Source organism: Colius striatus, chromosome 5, assembly GCF_028858725.1.
Source record: "Colius striatus isolate bColStr4 chromosome 5, bColStr4.1.hap1, whole genome shotgun sequence".
NCBI lineage: Eukaryota > Metazoa > Chordata > Aves > Coliiformes > Coliidae > Colius > Colius striatus.
The window spans coordinates 4,906,105-4,929,400 of record NC_084763.1 but is presented as its reverse complement, the minus strand read 5'-3'; the positions used below and the strand labels follow the sequence as shown (position 1 = coordinate 4,929,400).

Below are 23,296 nucleotides of genomic sequence, written 5' to 3'. Positions count from 1 at the left end.
TATCATCTTCAGATTTCATATTTACTGTGCCACAATCATTGTTTGCCACCTTGGGTCTTGGGTTAGCAGTTTCACATACAAAAGGAGGTCTGAGTCAAATGTGCCATTCATGGGTTGTTTATCCCCATGTTTGTTAGTTTTCCCACACTCCCTGAATCGTTCTGCTGAAGTGATAACCGTGAGCACAGGCAGATGCACTCCCTGAAGCAGAACCAGGAGAGCAGCCTAAGCTAAACACTTTTCAGCTATTTGATTGTTAATATCAAAGTGTCTTCTACAAGAATTACCCGTGTGTCAGACCCATCTTTTCTCCATATGGGCAAGCTGGGTGATTTGCACAAGAACACACACAAGCAGCTTCCTTTCCTTGTTTTTTTCCTGTAACTTGATTTTTATTTAAATACCTCCAAAGCATTATGTTAATGTACCTTTCCCTCTGGTTCATGAATAACAAGTATTTCTAGGTCTCAAATAAGATCCCTGTACAGTTGGTGTTTGTAACTACGAGTCTCCTTTTCACATGTTCAGTTCCTGAGCCGAGTAGCATTGACTTTTCATTTCCAATGATGCTACACAGAGCTGCAACATGTAACTTGCACTCTTCAGTTAAACAGTATTTTAATGGATGTTCCTGTGTTTATTTTTCAGCATGTTCCCATGAGATTACAGATGCTATGCTATGGTTGTGTTAGCAGTCTCTGTAAAGTTCCTTAGTGCGAGATCCATTGGGTTGGGTTTGGTTTTATAAATGGCACTGCAGAGAAAAATAGTTTACAACAGAAATGCCAGGTTATTTCCTAGTTTAGAATGCATTAAAAGCATAAAGTCATGCATACCTCAGAGAACACAATATTTACACATCTGTACAGTTTCTGCCCTTATTCTTTTACTGCGGCTCTCGTATTCAACTCCTACCACTCTGAGCTCAGGTTCTCCAAGGTAATGTATAAGCCATCCTCTAAAAATGGTTTGTTTTCCTTCCCAGCACTGAGGTTGATGGCTGTATGATGGGCCCGACTCTGCGCTGCATTCCGTACAGCCTGCCTTCTGTGGAGGCAGGGATGGTGACCACCGCGACTCCAGGCAGAACGGGGGAAGGGGTGAGCTCCACCCAGTCGCCTTCTCTTACTCCAGTATTTTGATGTGTTGAGCTACTGGTGTATGTTGGCTAAGGCTGTACAACAGAGTGGCAGATGAATTTAGCTCTGACTGGCGGGTTATTCACAGTTACCAGTCTTTCTCTTGTTCACTCAGGAAGTTAAGGAAGAGCTATGACCGAACTAACGTTGAGAGATCCTAGAAAACACCCTCCCCTCTCTCCCTGCCTCTTTTCAGAACTGTTGGAAACAGAACACGCTCTCAGAAAAGCCCCTGTGTTTTTACACCAACACCCAATCTAAAGTGTTTAGGTTTCATCAACTGGATGCAATTTCTTTCTTTCCCAGGTTTGCTTCCTCTTTAAAACCACAATAAGCAGCATTCAAAATGGATACCCGTCTCCCATAGCCAAATGTCCACCACAGACACCCCTCCAGCTGATCGAAGAGCAGAATGGTGAAAATCAGTCCTTCCACAGCGTTCCTGTGGCAGAAGAATGATCCATGGCTTCTGTTACCCAACGGTACCGCTGGCTGTGAATTAAAACTCAGTATCTTGGTCAGTCAGTGTCGTGCTCAGAAAAGCAGCCGACTTTATAGAGCGTTCCCCTGCAAAGTGCTTCATCACTGTTTGGCTCTGTGAGAAGAGGCTATTCATCATAACACCTGGAATCAAAGTGCTCTGACTCCTCTCCTGTTGGTATTGAAGGACGAACGGCACACACAGTGGTTGGTGTCTGAGTTGCAGGGAGACATCACGGTTTCTATAAGATTAGTAGAAGAATGGCACTTCTTCACCGAGGCCAAAAGGACACCTTCCAGAAAGATAACGTCAGGATCCAACGCTTGTGCCTTGTTAAATCCACGGCGTTGAAGAAAAGGACCTTAGTAACCATTGCAGTACTGTCCAGTCAAGGAGCTTGTTCTTTTTAAGACACGTCAGGTAGTAATTTGTTACTGTGCTTTATCCTGACCAGCTTGGGCAGGTTCTCAGAAAGGAACAAACACCAAAGGAAAACATCCTCCTCCCCTCCTTCTTTCCCTCTTCCACCAAGAATAGACCAAGAAGGCGTGACCAGCCCTGCCGTTACATTACAACCAGGTAACATGGAAATTAATCAATTAATTCATTATTAATAGCAAAATGTAAAAGCTGAACAAACTGTAGGTGTACTACCAAGCACACTGTGTCCTGCTGCCCTCTCCAGAAAGACCCTTGTGACAAACACCTGCAGGTTCTGTAGCTCTCAGAGGTTGGACGCCCTCAGCTGCAGTTTCCAAAGGATGAAATCTGTTGTGTCTTCTACGTTCTGTTAGCATTCTGGAGTGGGGTTTTTTTGTGCTGCTGGATTGTAGCATCCATGAGTCGTGTCATCCTTCTAGCGTCAATACAAGGTTTTTTTGTTCTTCTGATTGCTAGTGTCTCTGCCAAACCCAAAGCCCTTGGTTAGACCTTCTGCATCTCGATGTGCTGGTGGTGGTAGTGGTGGTAGCAATGGTGCCTAGGCTGACACCTCCCGTTGAGTTTATAGACAGAATTTTTCTGCTGGCGTTTTTTGAAGAACCACACAGCCAGCACAGCTGCAACCAGTAACAAGCAGAGGAGAATCACAATTACTGCTATGATGGCACCTTTGCTGGCCTTGGGACAGCCCTCTCCCTCACACGGCTCAGGAGTGGGGACGGGCTTTTCTCCAAGGCCCTGGGTGAGATTTTCTTGCTCAGTTAATTCCTGGGATGACGTGTCAGTGATGATCTCTGGAGCTGGGGCAGTGGTTGCTGCTTGTTCTGGGGAGGCGGTGGTTTCTTTTGGTTCAGCATAGGGAGTGTGATCAGAAGGGCTGACCAGCACAGAGCTTTCTGACGTGGATGTTTTTAAGCTGGTTGCGTCAAACGCTATCGTTGTACCAGGCTCCTGGGTCATCGTTTCCAGAGATGTAGTTGGGTGGTCCCAAGCAGCGTCATCATAACCCTTGCTTGTGCTGAAGTTCTCCAGATCACTCACCGATGGGAGTGGTGCCAGCGTCTCTTTGGCCCCTTCATCTTCCATCCTCGTCGTCGCTGCCACGACCTGGGTTAAACCTTCCTCTGGAGCTGGGCTACCGTTGCCTGGTTTTCTCACTTCCACGTGATTCGGTTGGTCAGTCGTGAGGATGAGGTCATCCTCTGTTCCCATGGAGCCATCAACTTTATCCCCTTCCTCTTCATCATCCTCCACCACTTCTTGTGTGACCGGGTAGCCGTCTAACCACGACTCGTCAGTGATGGCAACCGCGTCTATCTCTGCCTTTGTATCGTTAGTTGTGAGAATGGGCCCGATGGGGAAATCCTCACTGTCATAAAACATTTTGGCACCAGGTTCATTGTAGGCTGTCTTGGTTCCGATGTAGTTGTCACCTTCAGCAAACTGTGCTTTGGTGTAATCGTCTGTGTCTTTCTCCGATTCAGGCTCACTGAAAGCCTCTGATGGAAACCAAAACAGGTTTTTTTGGCTTAGGAGTGACACAGGGGACTCAGTTGGTGCCCTGCTTCCTTTTTCAGAGGTGTCCATGTCCTGAGTAACACCTTTGCTACCTCCAATTCTTCCTTCCTCTGAACTTTTGCTGATGGAAAGCTGTTCTTGCTCCTGCTCAGTTTCCTCTTTGCCATTGACGCGCTCGTTCTCAACCATCGGTATCGATCTGTCGTCAGGGAAGTTATCTTCATAGTCAATGTGTGCCTCGGTTTCATCTAGAAACATTAAGAAAAACCCACAAAAGCCAACATTTAGTTTCTCTAGAAGAGCACTGTGTTCATTTGTTACAGGAAGATAAGAAGAAAAGTACAACGAGGGGTGATTTTTAGGCGGTTGTTTTCCGTTCGGTGTTACTGTTGATTTGCAAAGGAGATGGTGCACCACAAGCTGATGGTTGGTATTAAGGGGTTTTTACAGACATCAGGTTAAGTGTCAGTGCTAATTGCTAATATCTAATCTTTCCAGATTGAAAAACATCTAAAAGTGACTGCCTGGAATTAGAGAACTTCTTCCAAGTGCTTATTGTTTCCTCCAACCTTTCCTCTCCCTAAAATCACTCTTTTTGCTAGACTTGAGGAAAAATTTTCATTGCATTTAAGCAAGAAATGGGTGTAGAGAGTAATGTAGAGCAAAAAGTAATCAATTACTAATTGGACTTGAAAAAAACCCTCAAGCAACGATGAGTTTTATAGTTTTATGAGTTTCCTCCCCTTTGAGATAGATGATTTTAAAGGGTTTTTAATCCATGTACTACATTGTACTTCAATGGCCTTGGTGTTGCAAGGATACACCACCTGGGCCCATGTGAGCTGAACGGGATGGCTCATTCCACGGGAGCTCTACAGAGCTGTCTGAGGAAGACCCCCACCACCAAAGATGACACTGAGTTCTGCTCGTCTTCATCTGAAGAAAGCAAGATGCACCCCTGACCGCAAGGACAGAACACTCCAACACTTAAAGCCTAGATATCAAGATGATACTATCTGTAACCAACTCTCAGGCTTCCAATTTTAAGACACTACGTGTTAACAAGAAGAAAGGAAAAGAAACCCCAACCAATAAACCCAAACCAAACTGGCCAAAAAAATACCTGAGTGGGTTTGTCTCCAAACCTGAGTTTGATTCAGATACACTGCTCATGCCCCTACCACTCACAGCAAGCTAGACTGGACTCAAAGCATGGAACTCAGTGTTGGAATTTGAATGAAATAGTGCATTATAATTTATATTTCTTCCACTCTTCTAAAACCTTAGCTCAATGAAAAATTTTCCTAACTAGGCAGGGTGGCTGATTTTCAGCTCACACAAGTTTTACTCCATAGAAAGTTGATGTAATTGCTGAGATTTATGCTGGCACTAAAAGTCCTAGAAAATAGTGCCTTGGGATATGGAAAATCAAACAAACTGAGTCCTGGTGAGAATTCTTCTGCTTGAGAGTGTTTAGTCTTTCATGCAGACAGCGAAGCAACAGACCTGGCGTGACACGGGAAGCAAGAAATTAGTGGGAGAAGCTGTGTCACAAATCAAAGCATTTATAAAGCTTTATCTTTATTTGCCCTTTTTACACTTAACCAACTTTGGATCACGTTCTCATGTGGGGCCCCAACTCAATTTGTGAATGAGTCACATTCTCCCTGGAGGCTGCTTCCCAGACTTCTGGCTGAGCCATATTTGGTCTACTCTTAAGAAAGATTAGAAACATTGTCAAACCAGCCTGACCAAAAGCACTCAGTGGTGATACAGCTCACACCAACTTACTCTTTGCCAGAAGAGCTTAAGCCAGGTGCCAGAACAGAATGAGTATTAGCAAAAGGTATTTTTCTTGGGTTAGCATCCAGGTCTACCAGAAACCAAAGCAGCTGCTCTGAGGAAACCTAAATGTGAGATGTAGCCCATGGAGAGCTAATACCTCTGTGAAAGGCATCATGCTGGAGGCTGGGTGAACAGCAGGCCCTCTCATCTCATAGCAAGGGTGTAAGGTGAACACTGCACACAGGGCCAACGATGGACCTCTCTCTCTCCTGCTGCTCCTACTGTCCTCATCTGCTTGTATAATTCTCTAGATCCTCTCTTGTCCTCTCCAAAGCAGGGAAGAACTTCCATCTGGTGCAAAGACCACTTAACAGACAGGGGAGTGCACCCCTCAGGACCGAAAGCTTCCTGGTAAGACGCTCACTTTTGAAATTCATCATAAAATCTTTCCCAACAGTGTTTCAGACTGTTGTTAATCAGCAGAGGGTACTTCTGAACAGCAAAGCATTTTAGCAACGTATTTATGGAGCTCTGTGTGGCACTGGCCATGGCTATGTAGCATTGCAATAGTCTCACTTTGTCCCTTGTCTCACTTTCACTGAAGGATTTTTCTCCCTGGTGTTGTCTCTGCGTGGAAACGGGGCCTCAAGCTGTTTTGTCTGCTTACCATCCAGCCTCCTGCTAAGAGCTGAGCTCAGGCATGCCTGCTTCAGTGAAGTCCAGTGTGTCTCAAGACAGCCTCTAGGTGTCTGCTGGATGAGCTGGAGCACTGTTAAGTGAGAACTCGCCATTTACCAACTGTGGTGGTCGCTGCTTTCTGTTTTGAGGTGGGTCATCACACGAGTCTGCCTTCACCTGTGTGCCTGCTGTGCCTCTATTCCTGCCACTCTCTCACTTCTCACACTGCAGGAATCCAGCTGAGGATGGTACATGGATTTTTGCTTTATGGTGCTCTAGTGCACACACATACACCCATGAACAAAAACGTATGCTTGTGCTGTTCCCTCCAGATCTATTCTCTAGTTAGCAATACGAATGGGCAGCGAGTACTCATCCTGTTGACCAGTATGGATCATTGCTGAATGCTTAACAAGCAGTAACAGGCTTTCTGTAGCATTTGAAGCTCTTCCCCTTTAGTGCCTCTCCTGCCATGTACTTGCAGCCCTTCAGAGGAAAGTCCTACGAAAGCGTGTCAGGAAAGAGACAAGTCCTCAGTCTATCAGAGCAGATTAAGGGTTTGTTGAACCATCCACCAAGCCTCCATCAAACCTGCTGTCTTTGGGCCTGATCCTGCATATATAGAAATGAATTGGTGCTTTCTTAATGCTCAGCTGAGTGAAGAAAAAGCCCATTGTAGCCTAAAGAGAGCCTGAGATTGGAGCTGGTTATGCGCTGCTCGTCACGGCATAAGGGAGTCTTGTTCCTTCTGACAATCAGATTGTGGCCTAAGTTGTAAAGCTGCTATAATGTGTTTTCCTACACAGTCTCCTGTATTTTTACAGTTTATTGCAAAGACTATCACCATAACTAATGTTAGCCTATGGGATGCCAAAATGAAAGCAACTATTGAGCTCCCCAAGCATCAAAGGAAATACAGACCCCCTGACTCTGAGGCTTTGATTTATATGATCCTGAATCGACTTACACAGCAATAATACTCTATTCTTTCTTCTGGGCCTCAGACCTTCAAATGGGGCTTGGACTTAGAGTTTAGTGAGTTTGTGTTGCCATGACAATCTTTAAAGTCAGCGGTGAGCTTGATTTTCCAGGAACAGATTGCACAACTTTTTTGCGCTTCCCTTTGCTCACCTCCTCAGCATTTTCTTGAGCCTTTCTGGCTCCCTGAATTTTAGTCTGGGTACTGAAGAGCAACAACCCAAGTAGGTTCAGCTACACCTCTTCTCCAAAATAGTTGTAACTTTTATTTATAGATATTTTAGAAGCAGATAGAAACTGATTTTATCGTGGTTGCATCTTCCTTCCTACCCCGGCAGGTCTGGATTTAAGAAGAGCCAGCACTGTAATTAATTAGTCCAAGACCAAAATCTTTCTATATTTGGTCATTGTTAGGTCTTGCCCCGACCCTCCCCTGACAGACAGAAGGATCAGTGAGTTTGATTCACTGTCTGAGGGATTACTGAGGCTGAAAGAAACATTTTCCAGCAACAGATGCTGGAAATGGCAAACGACCAAAGACGTGAAGCTCAATTAAAAGGTAAAACCCTTTTAATTTACCCTTGTCTTTTCTGGGAAGCATTCAGTCCTCAAGAGCTTCCTTCAACTTTTGATCCTAATGTGAAAAAAAAAAAGAAGTGACCAAACATAGAGACAGGCAGAAACAAAGAGCCTGGTTTTCCACACAGGATCGGTTTAATTTTTCTTCTAGATAGCATATTGGCATCCGAGCTCTATTTTGAGTGTTGCTATTTTGGACAACCATAAAATGCACTGCATATTTTGTGGATGTATTTTTGGAGCACAGGAAATTGAAACTTGATTCTACATAGACCATCATCATAAACATTTCTCCTGCATAAGAACATCTTTATTCTAAGAATCTCAAAGTAGTTACAGCAAATCTTAACAAGCCGGCATCTGTCTTCAAGGGTGGGAAAGGAAAGGAGAAGACAGGCCAATTTGCTGAAGATCAGTCAGATCACAGCTACAGCATCTCTAAGAATTATCCTTTTGAGTTGGATCAGGCACACAAACACACTTCTCTCAAGTCAACCAGAGAATTAGACAGAAATTGCATTGCCTTTTGCATTTGCAACAGCTACAAGCAGGAAGATGATCTTCATTGTAGCAGAAAGCCTGCTAATATAAATAAATAACCCATCATAATCTTTCAAACTGATTTGATTTGGCAGAACCAGTTCATACCAGATCGATACTTCACATTAATCCAACACAAGCTTTCAGTGACAGACCTGGAAAGAGAACCAAAGTTTGTCATAGAAATTGTTTTGACGGCCACGAATGTATTTTGTCGCTGATTTTGTCTGTCTGCCACAGCTCTCCCTTTGCACCCTCAGAAGGTAAAAAGAAAAAGAATCATAGAATCACAGAATGGTAGGGGTTGGAAGGGACCTTTAGAGATCATCCAGTCCAACCCCCCCCTGCAGAAGCAGGGTCACCTAGATCAGGGGGCACAGGAACGTGTCCAAGTGGGTCTTGAAGACCCCCAAGGAAAGAGCCTACACACCCTCCCTGGCAGCCTGTGCCAGGGCTCCCTCACCTCTCAGTGAAATAGATTTTCCTTGTGTTTAAATGGAAATTTTGTGTTCCAGCTTCATCCCATTATCCCTTGTCCTGTTGCTAGATACCACAGAAAAAAAGTCCCAACCTCGTGACACCCAGCATTGAGATATTTGTAAATGTTAATAAGATCCCCTCTCAGTCTCCTCTTTTCTAGACTAAAGTCTAGTTGGAAAAATAGTTGGAAAAACTCAAAGCAGACAGAGGAAAAGGATAAATGTGTGGCATTCTTCTTAGCCAGTTTAAGGGCAGAGATGTGACATCATTTCCCAGCCATCTAATCTGTCTTTGCTTTGAGGAAACCAACTCTTGAGGAGACAACCTAATGCCATGCATCCCTGACCTGCCCCCCATTCCTTTACCTCAAGTTATTAGGGATGATGCTTCTCATATTGAACCTATGGTTCAACTGGGGGAAAACCCCTAAACAAACATCATTTAGCAATTGCTAATCATTTAGCAAACACCATTTAGCTCTGTGCCTGCAGGTCAGCCACAGCATGTCATGCACACATCTGCTTTCAGACCTTACCACAATGCCAGTCTTCAGGTGGTGTTCTGTGAAATAAATGTGTTTTCTCCACAGAAGTAGGAAAAATAATGGACTGCAGATACCATCTAATTCCCTGTTCTCTGCCTAAAGTTGCTTGGTTGGGTTGAATATCCCAGTGTCTTCAGCTAGGACACAGCATCTTTTCATGATGAGAAATTGCAGGATGCACTAACTAGGCAGAGCCACTTGTTTTTTTTCCTTAGCAAGCATCTTGGTTATAAATTACAGTCCATCACCTGGTGTGTACAATATCCATAAAAGCCATTTGTAATGTACTGTTTTCTTAACCTCCAACATCCTTTGCTGTATCCAGAACCCACTTAATATAACCCCAAAGTTATTTGGTTCAGTTGTGCCCATGGCCAGGGTTTGACATGTATTTTGTGTATTGATGCACCATGGATATATATCCTTGGTTTAATGTATGAGTTTGCCAGCTGTATGGTTGTACACTTACATCCTGGCTGCCAGAGTGGACTGCATCTCTCCTAACTGGGTCGAAACAGAGAGGAAAGATGATCACAAAGCTACTTCAAACAACACTGAAGTGCGATATAGTTCTTTGTGTTTGCTCTGAGCAATCAACTGGGGATGTAAGACAGGCTCAATGCTTTTACATGCACAAGAGAAAAACCCAATTACTGCTGTTGTCTGATATTCTGCTTGGACAGCTGAGCATCATAATGTGGCAGTTAGCAAGCAGGATGGTAATATACAGCTGTAACATCTGCTAATCTCAGAAAGCTTTATGAAGCTGGATAAATGTTGTCTCTCTGTCATGGACAAGGTAGAGTAAGCAGCAGAGAGTAGGATAGTGACTTGCCCTTGCTCTCAGAGACAATGCAAGGTGTAACAACAAGCCTTACAGCTTTTTATCCTCTGATGGGTGCTTTCTCCCCATGGACCCATTGTGTTGGTGAAAGATCACTGGGACCACTTCACACTTCCAGTTGCTCACCCAGCTCAGATGCAGAAGGAGAGACCCTTATTATCATCTTACCAGCCTCTAAACATAGCTTTTCAATGTTCATTGAAGTGGCTTCATGACCATCTTTCCAGTCAGCCAGTTAGGACAGAAATGGCTCACTCTGACAATAGGGATGGAAATTCTCCATTAAGTCTCATCTTTAACCTTCATGATAGGGATCTTACTGTCTTGCCTCAAAGTGAAAAAGCAGTGTGTGTGTGTGTGTGTGTGTGTGCTGGCTTCTGGAGTGCTTAATAATGACCATAATCCTCTGATCCCAAAATATCTGTCAATTGGGAATCGCGTTTTCTTTTAATCATATCTCTTTTTTTAGGGGGTTCTTTTTCACTTGAGTTATTACTTCTCAAACAATGAACCCTAGTATCACACACTTCAGTCTTCCTGGAAAGCCTCTTTGCTTAAAGAATTACGACTCAGAGGGTTGCATGTGTAATTATTCATTGTACATGTATTTTCTAGCCCATGTCCTCAAAGTGTTTGACAAACGTTAATGAAAGGAAGCCCCCTCAGCATGAAGCATTTAAATAACTTTACAAAATCATAATCCACAACGTTACATCTGCTCCCAGGTTCCAGTGTTGATGTTTGTGATTTTACAGCCACACTTGCCTATTTCTTCTAAAAATATTTTCCTCTCCCCTGCGGCCGTGTGAAAAGGCTCAGGCAAAACAGGGGAAATGAGACTATTCATACAGGGAAAACACTGAAACACACACAACTTCAATGGGCTGATTCTTTCCCTTCCTTCCTTTGGGGTAATGCACTTTTCTTTCTAGGTGTGATGAAGTTAGCATTTTCACTGAGCTCGGTGGAGGAGAGAGGAATACCAGTTTGGTGTGGATTATGAGAGATTCAGACCCACCAGCTTATCAGATGTAGATACTCTTTTTCCCCCTCCTCTGTCTCCAGGCTCCTCCTCCATTCCCTGCAGTGTTTTACTTAATCATCTGAACTGCTGCTTGCAAGAAGAGTTCTGGAAACTGAACTAGTTAGGAAGATACAGGGCTTTCAAGGGGGTTGGGGGTTTTCTTTGTATCTCTACATCTTTTGGATGGTTTTGAATGTCTGGTTCCCTTGTGCACAGGCAGGACTCGTTTCATACTAAGAGCAAGTTTGACCTTTTGTCATGATTATCCACTGCCTGGTGCTATATATTCATGAATAAAAATAACCCTTTGCAAGCCGCTGGGCATTAAGGAATAAATAAGTCCTGAAACAGATATGCTAACTGCAGCCCATATAGATAGCTCAGCTACCCAACAGCTGCCCATTCCTCTGCTTAAAATGTAACTGCTTTGCCAGAAATGTCATCTTTAAAGTCTGATATCTCTCTGTAAAACAAAAATAATCAAGTTATTTGGTAGAAACATCCACTTTCGTTCCTTCTAATGGAGTAAATATCTGGATAGCTGCTGTTGTGTTAATGAGATCCCCCCTCAGCCTTCTCCAGACTAAACAGCCCCAGGTCCCGCAGCCTTTCCTCATAAGGAAGATGCTCCAGTCCCCTGATCATCTTGGTGTCCTTGCCCTGGCCTCTCTTCAGCAGTCCCCTGTCCCTCTTGAGCTGGTGAGTACCACCATGGCATCTTGTCTTTTCTGTAAGGAGGATGCTATCTCAAAGGCCTCAGTGCTGCAGCATCATATGAAGACATAAGGCTGGTGATAAAGCCATGGGCAGCCTCAGCGGGTCTACGTTAGGGAAAGATGCTGTTTGTGTGCAGGCCACGCTCAGCACATGCCTACAAAAAGACACTGGCTTTTCTCTGTAGTTGCTCTGGGTTCACAAAGGTGAGATGAAGCACCAAGTTTTCATTCAGTAACCTGCTCTGTAGCAGCTTCTGTGGCTTCGTGTGAAAACAAACACAGCAGAAGACACACAGAACCTGCATTGTACCCTCTGCCTGGTAAACAATGTCTGTGGCTGGACATGGCTTCTGAACTCTGAACAAAATACCTCTGCTATTTCTTGTCATATCTGTAGTCATCCCTTTCCTTGAGTAAACGAGGTTAAGTAGTTTGACAAGTTACAAACCACATGGAATAACAGAATGAGCACATACAAGATTATAAACGGCTGATTTGCAGCAGGGAGCTGGTTCTGATAGCAAATACACAGGTGAAGGAGCTTTCCAGAGGTTATTTACCAGGAATTCAAAGCTATGCTGTGTACTAGAGAAAAAGGGTATTAGGGGTCAAAGAGGGAAGGTGGTGGACTGGGAGGCAGGAGCCGGATGGTAACGCTGGGATAAGACTGAGTGAATCCCTGAAATGGAGTGAGTGGATAGGGGGGAAAAAAGGCATAACAAACTCTGATTTCTCATTTTGAGTGGCTCCTACTACCCAGAAAGCAGCTTTGTGCTCATACAAGTGTGAATAAATTATCATCTGCTGTGGTTTACTGGAGATTTCCATCAATGGCATTGTCCAAGCCCTCTTGGGCCAGCTAAGTCATTGATGCTGTAGTCACCAAGACCTTCCCCGGGACTGCACGTGCCCAGGAGACAGCCCTGTGAGGCTGAAACCATCTGTGTTGGGCTGATGGGATGCTGCAGCCTCCTGAGGGCTGCTGCTGGAGGGGTGCTGGCTGAGCTTACCTTTGACACAGGCCTGAACCTGCCCGTACCACTCCCCGCAGCTGTCGCACAGCAGCGTGAACGCCGTCTCCTTGTTGCCCATGACGTAGCCCTGGGCACAGATGTACAGCAGCTCGTCCCCCATTTCAAAGCCGGTGTGGCCATGTAGGATGGTGTTGGGGAAGGATGGGGGGTCCCCACAGGGCTTGTCTGAAAGGAGAAGAAAAAGAGGTTGTAGAGACCTTGCAATAAATAGTCTTTTAACACAGTGCTAACAGCAGAGCTAAAAGTTACCCTGAGGACACGCTTACACACATCCCCAGAGCTCTCACAGCTGCTCTGGTTCACACCCTTATCCGCCTTCATAACTATTTCCAGCTGTAATTGGGAAGGTATGTATTGGGCTGTAACTGTGGTGTGTAATGATGATGCACCTCATAGAATCATAGAATGGTAGGGGTTGGAAGGGACCTTTAGAGATCATCCAGTCCAACCCCCCTGCAGAAGCAGGGTCACCTAGATCAGGTTGCATAGGAACATGTCCAGGCGGGTCTTGAAGACCTCCAAGGAAGGAGCCTCCACAACCCCTCTGGGCAGCCTGTGCCAGGGCTCCCTCACTGAAACACTGAAAGAGTTTTTTCTTATGTTTAAGTAGAACTGTTTGTGTTCCAGCTTCATCCCATCACCCCTTGTCCTGTTGCTGGCTACTATAGAAAAGAGGGATGTCCCAACCTCCTGACATCCACCCTTTAGATATTTATAAATGTTAATAAGATCCCCCCTCAGTCTCCTCTTCTCCAGACTAAACAGCCCCAGGTCCCACAGCCTTTCCTCATAAGGAAGATGTCCCAGTCCCCTGATCATCTTGGTGGCCCTGCGCTGGACTCTCTTCAGCACTTCCCTGTTCCTCTTGAGCTGAGGAGCCCAGAACTGGGCACAGGACTCCAGATGAGGCCTCAGCAGGGCAGAGTAGACCTGCTGGCCACACTCTTCTTGATGCATCCATCTAGAGGAGCTTTGCTTCCAACAAGCCAGCCCAGGATGTCAAGCTACAGCTGTCCACTCTGCCTGTTTCTACAAAGGCTAACAAAGACTTGGGTAGGCTGGGATTGGACAGCAAAAGGTTGGACAGAGTCATCTGCAGGAAAGCTTATGAAATTGTATGGTGAGGGAGCCCTGGCACAGGCTGCCCAGGGAGGGTGTGGAGGCTCCTTCCTTGGAGGTCTTCAAGACCCGCCTGGACCAAGTTCCTGTGTGACCTGATCTAGGTGACCCTGCTTCTGCAGGGGGGTTGGGCCAGATGATCTCTAAAGATCCCTTCCAACCCCTACCATTCTGTGATTCTATGAAATTGTTTAAGTCTAGCACTTTAATGCCTACTACCCAGCAGCAAGCAGGCAGAGGCTGAGCAATGGCTCAGTCCACGTTCACAGAAAGAAAAGGTCTGGGTGGATGCCAGTTGTGTTTCAGACTCTCCCTAATCTTACAGTCTATCTCAAAATAAGAAGTTTCCTCCCAGATACTCAATTCCCTCTATTTTAGATTAGGCACACCCTAAAACAAACAGTGGCTTGTGCTCTTCAGCTTAACAATACCCAGGTGTAACACAGCTCTGCTCACTGTGGAAATCTGAAGAGCTACATTTATCAGGATACAAAAGCTATCGAGATGTTTGATACTATTTCTGATGGAAGCACTAAAAGCCAGGAAGCAAAAATTACTATAAACAAAACAGATCCGAGTTTTCTGTTGCATGAAAGAATGCAAAGTGGAGGCAGACAGACAACCACCTACACTAGTGTAAACTGAGTCTAAATTCTCTTCTCCAGGTTTGAACAGTCTTGGTTATTGCTACCAAGATCTTCGAACTTGTAGGCATTGTGGTTTCTCTTTTCTCAAAGTCTTCCTCTCTCAGAACTTCTCTGATGTTCCCTTTTTCCTCCACTTTTTTTTACAGTCCCTTTGGGAAGAGACATCCCTTGGTTACAGGAGAAAAAACCCCACAATCAAACAAAAGCCCTATAATGCAAGAAGAAAGCCAGTGAACAGAGTGCAGTGTTGGTACAAAGAAACACTTCTCTGGTCTGCAAATCTGGGAGGTTCTTTTCCAGTGGTTCTAGAGCCTTGATTGACTGTGGGAGAAAAAAAACCCCAACTGTTTCACTTGCCAAAGTAACTGAAGATTCAGATTTTGTCCTGATACAGAACAAGCAAAACCGAAAGGGCTAATAGGGAATAGCTCAGGAGTTCTGGTAATTACATGGGATAAGGGAAACGTAGCGCCAGGTCTGTGCTCTGTTATTGACCTCTCCTGCTGAAACAGTTGGTTGTGGTACAAAAACCTAATTAATTAGTTGGCTAAGCAAAGGTTATAATCCTTGAAAACACTTTTGCTTGGAAGCTGGAAAAGTGACCTCCAGGACTACACTCAGAAGGAGCAACATCTGGAGAGAGCACCCTCGCTACTTTGGTAGAGCTGACTTTTAGGACAGCATCAGCACAAGACCTTACAAACATTTCCCGGGACACCTGATCACGTCCTGACTTTTCAATGGGCAATAGTTCTGATAGAAAAAGCTTTATTTCCTATTTCTGCAAGAGCTGACTTTCCTGCCTTTGCCCCAGGGACATTCAGCAAGGTCCTTGTGAGTGCTGGCTGCAGCCGTTCCCATCCTCTACCCACTTCTGACCCAGCCGGAGGTAAATACATGCTGACTTAGAAATATGATGTACTTCTGTTGCCAGTCATTTGCCTTGTAGTGACCCTGTGATAAACACCCACTGACATCAGGCTCTTGGGAATTGCCTGGTAGACCTGGCTAATCACTTCTCAAGCGGGTGCGCTGGAAAACATCTGCCACTAATTTAAGGGCCACGCTACCAAAGTCAAAGCTTTGAGGTCTATTCTCTGTACTGTACACATACATATATGCTGTCTAACACCTTCAGAAGTTAGTGGGAGTTATGCATACACACACACTGACAGGAAAAAACCACAGCCCCAAGCTTCTGAGGTTGCACAAAGCTCGGTTTATGTGCAGTCTTACGGAGGCTTGGCATCTGAGGAAGTGAGGAGCAGTTAGCAGCTAATGCCTTTCCTGGGAACTGGTTGGATGAATAGAGACTGATGTGGATGAAAGCAATGAGAAAATATTTTATTGCCTCATAAGAAGGCCACAGACCCCTGCATTTCATGTGCTTTATTTATGTAACTACTTCCATTGCTACAAACGGGAGCTGTGTATCTGCTCTGAGGGGAGCATTTGTCCCAAGACTGTATGGGACAGTTGTATTTCAGAGGGTATTCTTATCTACAAAGCCATGCTGCTTAATCCTGTGGCCAGAGGAAGAGGAAAAGTAACACTCATATTAGTTAAATACTGCAAGCACATCCAAAAAGCACATTATAACCTTGCAGGAAAGAAGAAAGCCAAAGGGAGCTTTACTGTAAGATTTGGCAACAGATTTGTTAACGGAGAATTATGAGATCCTGAGGGAGAGATCTGGCTGATGTGTGAACACAAAGGAAAGCAGAGATTCTGAAGATGTTCATGGATGAAAAGTGTATGGGGAACTTTTGACTGTCTCATATGAAACTTTGTAAGGTCATGTCTTTGCTGCAGAGCATACTGAGTGACAGCATAGACAAGCTGTACCCTGCAAAGACATCCTCAGGTTCCCACATCCATCTCGCTGCTGTCCTCTCCTGTGTAAGGCACACGGGATTTTTACAGGTTGCAGCATCTTATGGCTCCTCATCCTGCTGCAGTCTCAGTTGCCATGGCAATTCCTGCTCAGCCTTTTGCCCAACCTCTTCTTTCTGGTACACATACTGGCACAGCAGCTCATCAAACCGAGCCACTTCTAGGGACGGGCTTCAGGTTTGTGTCAGCAGCCCTTGCAGCAGGGGCTGGCAAAGCGTGTGCTTGTTTGGAACAACAGCCTGTCTTCAGGGCTGGCACTCAGGCCATATTCCTGCCTGAGAGGAGGCAGATCTGGGCCACGAAGCGTGACAGAGGGTGTGTTGGCAGCAGCTTGTCATGGGGAGGAACAGCAGTGCTCTTTGTTAAGGAGACCACAGGGTTTGCCTGTAGCGGTGACGCTGGTAGATGGGGACTGGACTCCTCCAGTGCTGACCTCTCCATCTGGAGCACTGCTTTTCCTTTCATCTCTCCTCCCATAAACCAGCATATTTTCTTAGTGTTTGCTAAAAAAAATGAGCCCAATGCATGCTTCCCAGTAGAAGAGCCTGATGTCCTTGATGCCTGGGCCCCACTCTCCTCTGCCTGCTCGCATGCACCATCACATCTCAAACCTGGAAACGTGGACATCATGAGCCTTCCTGAGTTTGCCACATATTGCCAATGGAGTCAAACAGCTAACAGGGCTCCATGCAACGACAGCTGACCTCCAGTAAGCAAGGATGCTTGGGGTGACACAGTAAGGCAGCTCAGCACAGATATAAGGCAGTGCTGGATACACAGAAGATCCTCATGCCAGCAGTAATTTGGCACATCCTATCTCCTAGAGGGAAAATCACCTCCACAGTCAATAAAGAACAAGGGTAGAAATCAAGAATAAGTGGCAAAGCAAAGATGTAAGTGCTGAGCATGGCTATGTTAGGGCTACTGATGACTCTGGTTACAGACCTCTTAGGGCCTCGGTAACTACTTCTACAAGAAACTGAAGATGCCTGTTGTTAACTGTCAGTTACCACATTCTGTCATCTTGGCTTTTAGGAATTATGGCCTCTCTGAAGAGCAACTTTAACTCCAAACCATGTGTAGAGAGGAGTTTGTGGCAGGTCATTTCTGGAAAGGAGTTGACACAAGTCACTTTAAGAACACAGCACCCCTCCTCCAAATCCAGATTCCTCCAGAAGCATCTTCTTGATTTAAGCTACAAGCATCCCATCAGTTTGTAAAGGGGTTTTTTTTTTAGATGTCCTGATAAGACACTGTGTACAGCAAGGATGGCTTAAGACCAATGCAACAAATCCCTTCAGCATGCAAAGATGCAGGCTTCAGCTCCCATGCCACCTTGGCAGGACTGGGAATCCATAGAAATCTATCTACTATTGCTACTTGTACCATGCCCTGAAAGCTGACACGAAGCGTCCTCTTTGATGTAAAACATCCCTTGTTACAAGCACCCAATTCAGTGGAGTTTTCCCAGGGGACACCACTGGAACTTAGAGGATGTCATCTTGCCATTAAGAAGTTGGAAAATGCAACCCTTAATGCTCAGCCCTGTGAAAGATGAGTATGGGGATGTTTGGTTTATTTCCTGGTTGCACAGATACTAGAACATATGGAATTTTTCTTCTTGGATAAAAACACTTGAGTGCAAATTGAGTGCAAAGAACCAAAACTCAGTCATGGCCAACGTTAGTTGCTGCTTGTAAGCTGCCAATGTTAGGATGCCAATACATCTTTCATCAGACAGGCCTTGTAAGAATGTATTAGCTCCAATAGGAACCTATATTTAAGAACCTCAGGAGGTTCAACAAGGACAAGTGCAGAGTCCTGCAGCTGGGAGGGAACAACCCCATGCACCAGCACAGGCTGGGGGTCGAACTGCTGAAGAGCAGCTCTGCAGAGAGAGACCTGGGAGTGCTGGGTGATAATAAGCTAAATACAAGCCAGCAATGTGCCCTCGTGGCCAAGAAGGCCAATGGCAGCCTGGGATGCATCAAGAAGAGTGTGGGCAGCAGGTCAAGGGAGGTTCTGCTCCCTCTCTACTCTGCCCTGGTGAGGCCTCATCTGGAGTCCTGTGTCCAGTTCTGGGCTCCTCAGCTCAAGAGGGACAGGGAACTGCTGGAGAGAGGCCAGTGCAGGGCCACCAAGATGACCAGGGGACTGGAGCATCTTCCTTATGAGGAAAAGGGTAATGAGATGAAGCAGGAACACAAAAAGTTCTACTTAAACATAAGAAAAAACTCTTTCAGTGTTTCAGTGAGGGAGCCCTGGCACAGGCTGCCCAGAGGGCTTGTGGAGGCTCCTTCCTTGGAAGTCTTCAAGACCCACCTGGACACGTTCCTGTGTGACCTGATCTAGGTGACCCTGCTTCTGCAGGGGGGTTGGACTGGATCATCTCTAAAGGTCCCTTTCAACCCCTACCATTCTGTGATTCTATGATTCTAAATAATGCCACCAGGTAGCTGGAAATTCACTGTCAGCTCTATGTAAAGCTCTGGAAAAGAAAGCTGTAGCAAAGGGAAAACATTGCAAAGCTTGACATCTCCAGCATGACAAAAAGAAATGGTTCAAGTACTGCATAAAGCAAATTGCAGTTTGATATATTAAAGTGGATTTAAGGTCTTTTCTTTAAAGAACACACTGATTTCTTGTTTTTTTTCCTTCCTGCTGCAAAAGGCAAACTGAAATATGTACATAAGCCACGAAGCTTTGATGGGTGTCTGGAGCCAGCAGTCATGTTTAAGTTTGATTTGCATTTATGCCCTACACTATACAAGTTGCTGCCTGTTTGCTTTTCCTATGGTGGCAGCAAATCAAAGCCTTATGGAATAGAGATCTTCCTTGTTGCCTGTAAATATCAGTGGGTCACCAAAACAAAGAAGCAGTGAAACTTGGGAGATCTTTCCTTTGTTGCATTTAAAACAAACCCCTCCAAGAAACAGAACTGAGAGGATTGTATCTGCATGAAATCAAATGCTGTGGGGGTCCTACTGAAAATAAGAAAGGGGGGAGGAATGCAGCTTGCTGGTTTTCTTGCTTTGTGTCTTTTATATATTGAGGCATTTTCTTATGAGCTTTGCTAGAGAGCACATACACCCAGTCTGTGGGCTGGCTCTGACCTGTGTGTGATACTCCATTTGCAGAAAAGGCAGATTCTCATCTATTTTTAGGTCATTTTTTTTGCACTCGGGGCGAAAAGAGAGAAACTTTCTGATCTCAGCAGATTCTGAGCTGGTACAGAGCTGTCCTCCTGCCTCTAATGGCTGCATAAAACATGTGTTTATGAGAAACTGAGAAGACACATTTCTCTGTAGTGTGAAAACTGCTGCTACACTCACAGCACTCATAAAACGTTATGGCTACATCTTTCCCTGTCAAACACAACCCTTAGTACCCATTCCCTGTAAAACACAGCTCTTGATGTCAAAGACTGTTGTGATTCTTTTGTGTGTACAAAACAAAATCCCTCTCAGAAGCACAAAACCAGGAAAGGTATCTCTCTCTTTGGGGTTTTTGATTGCAAAAGGCTGATGCTGTAAGCACACCCAGAGCTTTTTGCTGGCGTCTAACTGCTGCCCTGGCTGTTGAGGCACGCTGAGGTGAAGGCTTAAGCAACTCATCTGAGCTCATTTGTGTGCCAAACATTGACTGAGCAAAGATTAATTATAAATCAAGCCCTACAAAAGGGAGTTTCGTGATGGTTTGTGCTAGAAGTTTGATGGTGGTTCAAGATGCCCTTTGCACAACCCTACAAACTGGAAATGGAGTTGTGAAGAGTTGCTCCTGTCAACTTGGTTTCTGAAGGCTGATGGGGGACTGATGGGGTTGGACTAGATGATCTCTAAAGGTCTCTTCCAACCCCTACCACTCTATGATTCTGTGATGTGACTGTTCCCCCTGTCCATCCTCAACCTGCCAGTCTGTCTGAGCCTTTGGCTGATCTCTGCCAAACGTGACAGAGAAGGAAAGCTGCTGGATGTCTGTTCCTTTTGGTACCACGAGTTTAAAAGAGGAAAGATCCAAAGCCAGGTGTGTTTTTCCTTTGGATGAGCATAAGTAGGACTCAACTCTTGCCAGAGTGGTGCTGGCCAGATGATCAGCAGTGCACAGGGGTGGATAAACCAACGTACTCATACCTCTATATGGGTGTCCACACGACAGCACGTACATCCCCCCACCCAGCAAGGCCTGCCTGGAGCTGGCAAGTTGCTGAGAGTGCTCTGAAGGAGGGGAGATGGTGAGTAAAAAGTGAGGATAAGAAATACTGGAGTAAGAACCAGATTAACTACATGTGGGGCTGCAGACTGCTGGTTGGATGAAGGTGGAATAAATGAAAGGTCTTGTGGTTCTTGTGTCTGGGGACATTGGTCTCTGTGTAAGAAAGCTGGGCAAAACAACTTGCTGCTTGTATTTAACTTCAGCACACAGGTCTTAATGATAATGTATTACTGTGTTGGAATTGTATGAGTTAAAAGCAATGTTCACTACAACTAAGAAACAATTCATTAACCATGGCTTAGAGGTTTAGTTTCTAGGTACCTGCACAAACCCAGCAGAAACATGCTGTGTCTGAGGCTGTGGTGCAGCACTTGCTGCTGCTTCTTACTGAGCACTTCTTTCCCAAAAGTGAAGGTGTCATCCCTGAGGTGTAGGATGTTCTTTCATCAGCCAACTGCTCTGTGCCGGCTTGTGTGTTACTGTGTGTTCCACTTGCACCTTAAGGCTGTTTCTGCTTTCATACCAAACACAAACCAGGCTGTGCCACACCACCTCAGCCTTTCAGTTCAAACTTTGGCTCTGCATCCAAAACTTCTTATATAATCAAAGAAGAGGAGGCCTTATAGTCATCCAGAAATGCCTCTGTATGTAAGGACTGTTTGCAGGGTACATTGGCATGATCATTCCATTCTGTCACCAGGAAACTCCCTGCCTTGGACCAAACAAGTTGTTCACAACCTATCTCTTCTTTGCAAACAGTCCCAACTCTCCCCCAAATTTTAGCTATGCAGTTTCTGACTCCTATGTATTACTCCTTTCCAACCAGCACTGCCAGACTCTGTTCTTATCTTCACCTCTACTGCCCCTTTACCATGAGTTGTAACCAAATGCAAAAGGCAAACACGGTCCCTTCCCTGAGATCTGGCATCTACGTGTAAGCTCAGACGCAGCAGGTTGACATGCACAGGGGAGCACAAGGGCACAATGGAACAATAGTGGCCAGAGCAATGATTTCAACATCCCCCAGCTGTCCCACCCACTGCAAGGTTTTTCTGGAGGGGGGGATGATGACAAAAGAGAGATTTGAAGGAAGACAATGAGAGAGTTTAGCAGATGTTTACAGGGAGCTGCTCCTATATGTGAGGAGCAGCATGGAAGAAAGCACAAAGGTGCTTGTGTGACAACATGAGCAACTGGGTGACGGGGCTGGCATCGCTCACAGCAGCACGGAGCCTGGAGTTGATATCATGAGGCTTACTGCAGAGGATGCTCAGTCAAACTCTGTCATTTTTGAATGATTGGTTGCAACTCAAACATGCACCACCTCTGCCACGTTTCACTTCGCTACCCCTGCTGCCACCGAGTGTTTATCAAATTGCCCTCCTGCCTTGTGAACTTGCTCTTCCTTACTGTTTCTCAGCAAGTGCAATCTGCTTGCCCCTGCTTTTCTTAGAAACGAAACAGAAAACTTTACTATGGACACCAACAATGTGTTTCAGGGGCTCCCAAACTTCTTTACACAATCCTGCCTATCAGTAACAATTTCCTTTTCACCTTAAAAATCCATCTTTGCTTGTGGGTTCTGGCATTTGAATATCAAAACGTTTAAGCATCAACCCAGATTGGAAACAGTTTGGTTTTCAGGATCGTCTGTGATCTATCAGGGTCCTCAACAGGCTGGTCTATGCTTCTCAACAAATAAACCCCCCTCCAAACAACCCAGAAATGAAACAGAGGCAATGAAGTTACATGCAAACAAATGTCATGTGCTGATAGATATGCACCAGCGTGCTGGTTTGCAGCTGGAAGCAGCTGGCTGAGTTACATTCAGTTGCAGTCCTGACTATGGGAGATGCTTCAGGCACCTCAGTTATACTGGTACCAGATGTATCCTTTTCCACAAAGCATGTTCTTGCAAACACCAAAATTAGTATTATTAGTGGTGTTTGAGCCCTCTAAACTGCAGCAAAGACAAGAGATGGTGCAATTTCTTTCGTGCACCCGATGTCTTTGCAGCAGCTGCCTCACTTAGCAGGCATTTAAAGATTTATTCACTAACATTCCCTCTTTGCCTCTCAGCAGGAGAAAAACTGAAGGCAGAACTTTTAGTGTTGCAAGACAGCGAAGACTGTGCATTATTTCAATAGCATATCAGTGCTGACCTTCATCCTTTACACAAAAAGCATCATATTGGTCATTCACAAAGGGACCGGTTTCAATTCTAACATCAATGGCTTTCCCGCTCTGCTGTTTGCTGCCCGTCTTTCTGCATATAATTGTCCTAAAATAAAGAAGAGGGAGAAAAAAACAATAGTCAGAAATCTTCTGGAGTTGTACATGCAGGTGGAGATCTTTCATCACAGTAGTCAGGCTTTAGCCTTAGCTTAACTGTTTCATAAGGCATCAGTGTGGGAAGATCTATGAGAAAAAGCCAAGGGATGACTTGAAGTAAGTAAAAAGAAACATTTGCTGCAGATCAGTTCAAGGTGTAGGAAGCAATAAAGAGTGTTTGTCTTATTGTATCCCATAACACTTCTAAACATCAGACCAAGTCCCACAGGATTTAAGGCTCTCCCGTTCCAGCAATACAGATTCACACCAATGGCACCTGGATAAAAACAAAACCAAAAACTCAAGAGTTGGT

The 23,296-nt window shown here is 45.1% G+C and overlaps 1 protein-coding gene across 1 annotated transcript in view; it reads right to left on the bottom strand.

Annotated features, from left to right (window-relative positions):
- Positions 1-2,544: 2,544 nt before the first annotated feature.
- SUSD5 (sushi domain containing 5) overlaps positions 2,545-23,296 on the bottom strand; it is a 39,164-nt gene continuing 18,412 nt past the window's right edge. Inside the window, exons 3-5 of the mRNA XM_061997445.1 lie at positions 22,815-22,933; positions 12,758-12,946; positions 2,545-3,827 (exon numbers count right to left, since the gene is read on the bottom strand). Coding sequence (XP_061853429.1) covers positions 2,545-3,827; positions 12,758-12,946; positions 22,815-22,933 — 1,591 coding nt within the window. The remainder of the gene's footprint in view (positions 3,828-12,757; positions 12,947-22,814; positions 22,934-23,296) is intronic.